Source organism: Phragmites australis, chromosome 2, assembly GCF_958298935.1.
Source record: "Phragmites australis chromosome 2, lpPhrAust1.1, whole genome shotgun sequence".
In the NCBI taxonomy this organism is placed as follows: domain Eukaryota; kingdom Viridiplantae; phylum Streptophyta; class Magnoliopsida; order Poales; family Poaceae; genus Phragmites; species Phragmites australis.
In genome coordinates this window covers 29,034,622-29,043,559 of record NC_084922.1, presented here as the reverse complement: position 1 = coordinate 29,043,559, position 8,938 = coordinate 29,034,622, and the positions used below count along the sequence as shown (strand labels likewise).

At 44.9% G+C, this 8,938-nt stretch overlaps 1 protein-coding gene across 1 annotated transcript; it reads right to left on the bottom strand.

The window, feature by feature from the left end:
* Window positions 1-3,928: 3,928 nt before the first annotated feature.
* Window positions 3,929-4,737, bottom strand: LOC133909982 (uncharacterized). Its single transcript, XM_062352506.1, has one exon. The coding sequence runs from the start codon at window positions 4,543-4,545 to the stop codon at window positions 4,156-4,158; it is 390 nt and encodes a 129-aa protein (XP_062208490.1). The 5' UTR covers window positions 4,546-4,737; the 3' UTR covers window positions 3,929-4,155.
* Between the last annotated feature and the right edge of the window lie 4,201 nt (window positions 4,738-8,938).

Below are 8,938 nucleotides of genomic sequence, written 5' to 3'. Positions count from 1 at the left end.
CATCAAAGGAAATAATCTCTTTATTTCATACAGAGGTCGGCTCTCTTTTTGGCAGATTACAAGATAGTTTCCTTAAAATAGCTCTCACCTATTACAAAGGCTAAGCTCTCATTTCTTCTCCTTTAAAATCTATCTCTCAAGGCTCAAATAGTTGGCTCACCCTCTCCCAACAGTCCTACCCCTCTATTTATAGGCCTTAGAAGCTTTCTTGGATGCCAAGTTTGCATATTCTCAAAATACCCCTCGCTTATAATAGCCTCCTACGTGCCACCAGGGTATTTTGGTCCATTTTTTGCTCTTTCCATCGAACGGCCGTGACGCCTTCACGACTTAGCTTCGTCTCGACGCAAGCTTCGCGATGATGCCATGTGAACCCTGTCTTGTGATCTTAACAACCGGCAAGTCACTCCCACTCCCGATCCCTCGAGCCGTCTTGTCACTTGCACGGCATCCCTTTCGCTTGACTTCGTCAACATGTCAACTTCATCTATCTCTCATGCTTTGCTTGACCTCCACGTGTACTGCTAGGATCACCCTTGACTTCGTCTGACCTCTTTGATCGTCCGGCACCAAGCATCCCGCTTAGCCTTGATCCCGCCATCGACCGTCAAGTTACATCCATTACCTGCACAGCATAAGATAAGCAAACATATATCTCCAAACCATCTTCAATTAATCTAACTCCAGAATCTTTAGTTGTCAATACAACCAGCAGAAATCGTGAGCACCGGATGTTCCGGTTTGCACATCGGAACATCCGGTGTGTGTGTAACCTCCTTTGTTGTATGTGCTCTTCACCGGAACATCTGATATCAATTGTAGGACCAAGAATGACGACTAGAGATACGTGAATAGGAGCCTTACCAATTTCTTTCAAAATAAATGGCTTTTTCCTTTTATCACCCAATGAACCTCAAAAATCAATAACGGAAGCAAAATCGAAGGGGATCAGGTTGCTAAGGAAATCTCTAGAAAAACACATAGCTCTTGTGGATATATATGAACCCTAGGTTCCATTAAAACCCATCCCGCGAGTCATTTCCACAAAAGATTGCAACTTTGAGGAAGCAAACCTTTGAACCAAAAAGGAAGAGCATCGTATGAAGAAACTCACCAAGTTGAGGAACTGGAGGCAAGAAAATTCAACACCCACTTGTATGCATTTGCATGTGAATTTTACACCTCTAGCAACAAGGAGATTGACTTCTCAAGGTGTTGAAAAATCAGAGTAAAAACCAAAACGAAAATCACATCCAAAAGAAAAAAACTTGCACCAAAATAAGGAACCAATAGAAAAATACTAGAAGGAGATGAACACAAGTATCGAAGAAAACAATCTCTTCATTTCATCGAGAGGACAACCCTCTTTTCGGTAGATTATAAGATAGTTTCCTTACAAAAAGTTTTCACCTATTATAAAGGCTAAGCTCTCATTTTCTCTCCTCTAAAACCTATCTCTCAAGACTCAAATGGTTGGCTCACCCTCTCCCAACAGTCCTACCCCTCTATTTATAGGCCTTGAAAACTTTCTTGGATGTCAAGTTTTCTTGTTTCCAAAATACCCCTCGCTTCATCTATCTCCCATACTTTGCTTGACCTCCATGTGTATTGCTAGGATCACCCTTGACTTCATCCGGTCTCTTTGATTGTCTAGCACCAAGCATACCGTTTAGCCTCGATCCTGCTATCGACCGTCAAGTTACAATCATCACCTGCACATCATAAAATAAGCAAACATATATTTCCAAACTATCTCTAATTAATACACCGCAAGAATCTTTAGTTGTCAATGCAACCCACAGAAATCGTGAACACTGAATGTTACTCTGATGTTTGTGCTCTTCACCGGAACATCCAGTGTAACTTCCAAAGTACTCACCGGAACTTTCGGTGTCAACACCGAAACTTCGGATATTCAGTACAGCACATAACCCTCTAAAAAATTCTTCTCTGCAATAAATGATCAGACGTCATCACCGAAACTTTCGGAGTACTCACCGGAACTTTCGGTATTCACACCGAGACTTCCAATGTTCAATACAGCACAGAACCCTTCAAAAAATTCTTCTCTACAAGAAATGGTCAGTCATGCACAAACTATTTCATGTGCAAAGTTGCTAAGTTTTTTATGCACCTACATAGCAAAATTCGTAGCCTAACTCTACTACAGAACCTACAGATTTGGTTGCTCCATGAACTCCAAACATACTGTAGAACCGAGAATGACGACTAGAGGAGGGTGAATATGCTCTTACCAACTTCTTGGATGTCATTTTCCTAATTTTTCATCCAACGCGCCTCAAAACAACATGTGAAAGCAAAAATTTAAGAGAAACACATTGAACCAAAAAGATCCTCTAAGAAAGCATGACTCTCATATATGGAATTGAACACTAGATTCTATTAAAAACTAATTTATGCGTCATCATACACAAAAGCTTGTAATTTGAGAAAGAAACACTTAAATCCAAGGAGATAGTCACTATGTGAAGAAACTCTTCAAGTTGATGATTTAGAGACAAAAGAATTCAAGATCAATTTTGAATATCAATTTTATGCATCTAGCAACAAGAAGAACCACTTTAACATGGTGTCAAAATTTCAGCTCTCAAACCAAAATAAAAATCACAATAGAAACTGAATAACTCGTAATGAAATAAAGAAGCCAATAGAGGAAATCTAGAAGGAGGTGAACACAAGCATAAGAGGCAACATAAACTTCATTTTTTGCAGAGAAACACCATATTTTTGACGAATTACAAAATATTTTTGCATACAAAAGCTCTTACCTGATACATAGGCTAAGCACACATCTCTCCCTCTCTTAAAACTCTAGCACATAACTCTACCAATCCCCCTCTATTTATATGCATAGGAAGGTTCATTGGTCTTTAAGTTTCCTTGTTCCTAAAATACCCCTTATTTCTAATACACTTGTACCTACCACAGGAGGTATTTTAGTTCAATCTTTTCTCTATCCATCAAACGGCTGTGCTGCATTCATGATTTAGCTTCGCCTCGAGACAAGCTTCACGATGATATCATGTGTATTCCATCCTTTAGTGGTTTTAAGGTCAACCGCTTAACTATTTCGCACGTTTCTCAAAGCGTGACTCACTTCACTTGCTTATATCTTAAGCAAGCGATCTGATGTCGATATGTATATTCTATTTTGCGATCTTGACCGCTAGCAAGTATCTACTGCTCCTGATCACTCAGGCCACCTTGCCACTTGCATCGGTATCCCTTTCGTTTCACTTTATCAACACGTCGTCTTCATCTGTCTTCTCACGCGTTGCTTGATCTCCACGTGTACAAGTAGGATCACCCTTGACTCCGTCTGGTCTCCTTAATCGTCTGGCATCAAGCACCTCGCTTGACCCTGATCATTCCGTAATCGACTGCCAAGCTGTATTCATCACCTACACATCATATGACAAGCAAACGCGTATCTTCAACTCTATTATAGATTAGTCAATATCAAAATCCTCAGTTGAAAAGCTTATCTCAGAAAAATCGTGAACGTTGAATAATCTAGTGTTTATTGACCTCTGATCACCTGACCATCTGGCGTGTGCAATACTTCATTCTCTGACACACTCCTGGAAAACCCTCCGATGTGCACACCTTCAATCACCGGATTATCCGGCATATACATCCTTATCAGATAAGTTTTGCACTCTCTCTGAAAAATTACTCTGGTGTGCACATCCTCCATTGCTAGACCATTCGACATATTGAATTACACCAGACACGCTTTACAACATATTTGGAAAAAAATTAGTCTGACGTGTTGTGCTGCCCATCGTCGGACTGTCAGGTGTTTTAATGGATTTTCTCTACTGAGTCAAAACCCTCTAACGTAAAATCTTTTTAAACGTCGAACCATCTGATGAGACAAAAAAATTTAGACTCAAAGATAAAAATATCAACTCTATTTTCTCTACACCTTTCATTAGTTATGATTATAATTATAATATATAGATATCCCCGTATAATCTCAAAATCATTAAATCAAACCATAAACACTATCAATCATTCATCACTTATAAATCAAAATACATTTCAACTTATTACTCACATAAAAAAAGACATATCACCCACATACCACAAACCATGGACAAAAGATCGCCAACAACACGTTCCAAGAACACATCAACACTGATCGACCAGTTTACCATGCGGCGAGACAGCTGGTTCGACTGCACCACTCTGACCATGAGCCATGCCAACGCAGGCACAGGCGCGCGCCTGCCTTGGCCTGACCGCCCAGGACGCCACCGCCCTGAAGAGCGCCCTCAGCGTCACCTTCCTGCCCCTGCGGGCCCTGACCACCTGCTTGTTCTTGTCCCTTCTCTCCGCCGCGTGCGGTGGCTCATCGGAGAGAGGAAGGAGGCCGGCCATGGCGAGGCGCTTGTCGAGGAGCCGGCGCACGGCGGCCAGCTCGTAGGAGTCGTAAAGCGAGCTCCCCGTGTCCCACACCGCCTTGCTGTTGTTGCCGCCGCTGCCGTCTCCTCTCTCTAGCATCTGATGCTTGCGAGACATGCTACGATCGAGAACTCGATCGCGTCGATCAAGTCTGCCAGCTGATATGCGATGCGATGGAGGAGGGGGGGGGGGAACGGTTGTCTCCGTTGATCTGTCAGTCTGCTAGTTTTCTTTATCTTTCTTGGCAATCTGATGTGCGTAAGTTGTGTGCAGGTTGGGCTAGCTAGCTGTTATTTGGTCAGGCTAGGCAAGAAATGATCCGCGAAGTTATCCAAACTAGTACTCCAGTGAATAAGACATGCGATTTTTTTAGGAAAAAAAGAATTATTTCCGATCTAACTTTTGGCGAAGGTCAATGAAAAGGTGCACCAGAACGAACCAGCTGTTCACCAACCCTAAAGGACGTTTGGATATTCAAGCGCTGTTGGATGGCTAGCTCCATTGGAAACGATCACCGCTAAAGCAAAGGTCTTCAAAGCATGGACACGACCCTCCAGGCCAGCTTCGTGCCAAGCGACAGAGACAAGCTGATTACTGGTACTCTATGCCGGCATCGTGAAGCGATTACGCGAGATTACAAAGGATAAGCTGCGAGTAGATAGTGGCTGAATAGATCAAACACGTGTAAAAGAGAGAGAGAGAGAGAGAGAGAGAGAGAGAGAGAGAGAGAGAGAGAGAGAGAGAGAGAGAGAGAGAGAGAGAGAAAGTAGATCAGGTACCTGCCACACGCAAGGGGCGAGCCCCTATTTAGTGCTAGACACCTCTCTCTCTCTCTCTCTCTGCCTGACCGCACGAACTGTACGTGCGTTTCGTTGCTGGGCTGGCCGTCAGGACGGGCACACGGGCCACGGCACAACGGCACCAGGACGTACGCCAGCATGCACCAACCACGGCGCACCGAGGTGACTCTGGACACACACGACACGCGTGCGCACAGTCCACAGAGATCGGAGGACATGGGCACATGCGTCGCGCAGCCGCGCTGCGTGGATTGAGAGGATCCGTCCAACCCAACTGTGGCGCTGGGGCCGTATCAAACGCGGCCCTCATGGACGCCACCGGCCCACGAGACGCCTGTTTGGGACAGAGGCCAACTCACTCGCGCTAGGCTGCGGGCCCTCGTGGAAGAACCGCAGGAGCCGTTTCTAGCATAGTTGTAAGCTATCTTCAACAGATACAGTTTTTTTTTTCGTATTCCTATTTGCCGTACATTTGTCGCTCGCCTGCTCCCGAACAAAGCTCCAATAGAGACGGCAAGTTTGCCTTTTGACATCTACAGGGAAGTAGGCACCGGTAGTATTTCAGCAAATTTGCTGGAGAAAACGGGCTCTTGTTGCCTAAGTATGCACGTAGGTCCGAGCGGAGGAAGAGAGTAATAAAAGGTAGAAAATAAAATGATTGTTGAAGATAAAAAAATAGAAGATACCGTAATAATATTAGGGTATACTGTAATAGCGTTTTAGATGATAGAATTTTAGAGTTTCTGTTGGAGATGAACTAAATACCGTTTCAGATGCAATTCCGTTTTTCCTCTTGGAATGGAACATTCCAGTACCGGTGTATACCGGTGTACCGTTCCAAACTTTGGTAAAATAGCAATATATATAAATATATTTAGATACAAATATTTATATATGCTATATATGCACGTAATTTTAGCTATAATCATACTTAAAATACATAAAAGTAGATCTAAAATAATATGTGATTCGGCAAGTTCATAAAATTGTACATCAAGGAGGTGTTACTTGAGTTTTTGGCAGGTACGGTACAGCTAGAATGCCCCAAATGGCCGGTATTGGCCGGTACAGGATGGAGCCTCTTGTATACCGGTGAGGGTGCCGGTATGAGGTATACTGGCCATTCCAGCCTGTACCGAAATGGTATTGATAACTTTGGTTTCCATGATATTGTAGATCACTACTAGCAGCCGTCTCTTTATTTATTAGTGCTCCTATGCACCAACAGGCAACAGTTCATAAGTACCGTAGTATTTTTTATTTTTATTTTTGCAAAAGGGGATATCATCATATAAAAAGGTAACAGAAATTACTACAATGCATCCCTTTTTACGAAAGGGCTTTGAGTAATATAGAAATTACATCGAGAACCCTTACATTCTTTTTCCTCCTCTTCGGTCTGGCTATTTGTGCTGCTCACCCATACGTCGTGCTGCGCACTAGAGCACCGAACCTCCAACCTCTCCAGCCCAGATCATAGAACGAACTCCAAACATTGGTAAGCTGTAAGAAATCCTCAGTGAAAGAACATCGGCCGTCAGACTCCCCGATCTGGCAGCACAACCACTTGGCGCCATTGTGAACCTCAAACACCTGGATAGCACAAAACACAACTCCGATGCCACCGTTAGCTCAAAAACTAAACCCAAGAGCAGGGGATTACAACCACAACAAGCCATACATAGACCAAACAAACACCACTAACCTACCAAGAACATCATCGGAGAGGCAAATAGACCATCGTTGTCGGAGAAGGCTTGCAGGAGTATATAAGAACTAGAAGCGGTTGGAAGTGCCATCACTGACGGCTCTACCGTAGCCTAGCTATACCTAAAAAAACAGATCTACAACTAGACTGCAGAACTAGCTAAGCTGGGCGCCGATCCACCGATTACCCTCACTACTACAGAATATACCTTATATACTAGCCTATCACTGTCGGTTCTTAAAATAGTAGCATCACTGTTGGTTCATAATAAAAACTAACAGTGATATTAACAATGCTGATTTTTAATACTAACAAGCAGTGAAGCAATGCTCGTACCCGAATTCTATTCTAATCGGGGTTTGGCTCACAACCTTACATCCATCTCTCTCTCTCTCTCTCTCTCTCTCTCTATCTCTCTCTCTCTCTTATCTCTTCGCGTTTGGCTCTCTCTGTTCCTTCTCTCCTCACGTCTAGCTATCTTGCTCTTTGCCTTATCTCCCCCACCAGCCTCCTCCCCCCACCGCCGGCCAACTCCTCTCGCCCCTCCCCATATGCCTCCTCCCCTCGCGAGATCCACGACGAGTTTTGCGTGGGGACCTAGCCATGAATCTCGCTGGGGCGCTAGTGTGAGGAGGCGGAGGCGAGCGACGTGGTGTGCGCCTCGAGGAGCTGGCAGCCTACGTGACGGATGGACGACATGGACGAGGGTGTTGCGACGGTGAGCAACAAGAGTACTCGCCGCCGGCCACGACCGCTCTAGCACTGGAGGAGGCGCCCGAAGAGGGGTCGTGGTTCCTCTGCGACACTGACATGATGGGCTTCGATGGCTCTGTCAGGGTGGTTGGCGCTAGCGAGAAGCTACGGCCAAGGCAGATATACTTCATGCTCCGCACCAAGATGCAGTGTCATCGCCTCACCGCCTTGGTGTTGTGGTGTGTGTTGTGTTGAGTTCTACTTAGATCTGTGCTATGACATATTGAGTTTTAGTTATATCCGTGTTGTAGTGATAGTCTTCAGGTCGCCATGTTTTTTTTATGTAGGGCAGAGCAAGACCGAGCTGTGGCATGACAGCAGCAACGTGGCAGAGCACGCTAACATTAACATTAGATGAGCCGACTCGTTTCTTTTTTTTTATTCTCATAATCACTTTTATTGCTGGTTGTATAACCGACAGTAATTAAGGTGTTTTACTGCTAAGTCTGTTTAGAACCAATAATGAACATCTATTCTGTATTAGTGCCTCCACCCCAAAACCGGGAAGGTCACGTGATGGAGGGATCTGACGAGATCGACTTTGCCTCCTGATCACGCGCTCTCTACTATTGATGGGGACTGAAGTCTATCCTCAGCAACAGCACTCTCAGAAGTACCGTAGTATTTGGTACTCCATTTAGGTTGTGTGAGCTCAAATGACTTCGTTTGCAAGACAAAAAATACAGCACGATCAAGCTGATGATCCTGCTGCACACCACCAATGTGCACACGGTACACCGGCACGGTGTTTGACAGTTGACTTCCGACGGTGTTTTCGTTGTCGTACAGCAACATTGGATACGCATCTCCGCTGCAATCTCTGACCCTGACCTTCTCTCATGCCAAACCACATGTCATGTCGCATCAGGCCATCGCATCCCTTCCCGCGCTGTGCCTGTGCGCCTGCCGTTAGGCCGCGTTCGGACGGTAGCAGCGGCTTGACTTCTTCCTCTCGCCTCGGTTTCGAAGGTTAGGTAGGCTCAAAGACTCACTTGATTTGTCGTTTCACCTCACCTGCTTTGTTGCTTCATGAGATCTCGTGTTCTCCTGGCAGCTGAGAAGAGATGACCCTGCTGGACTGGCAGCTGCAGACCAGACACGTCCCCTCGCAAAGCTGCAAGCGTAATTAGGTGATCACTACCAGAGACAAAAGCTACAGCTCCACCGGGTGCCAGGACAAGCATTGACTCCGGAGAGAGAGAGAGAGGACAACGGCAAGATCAAAAGCACTGCCCCTTCAACCTGTCGT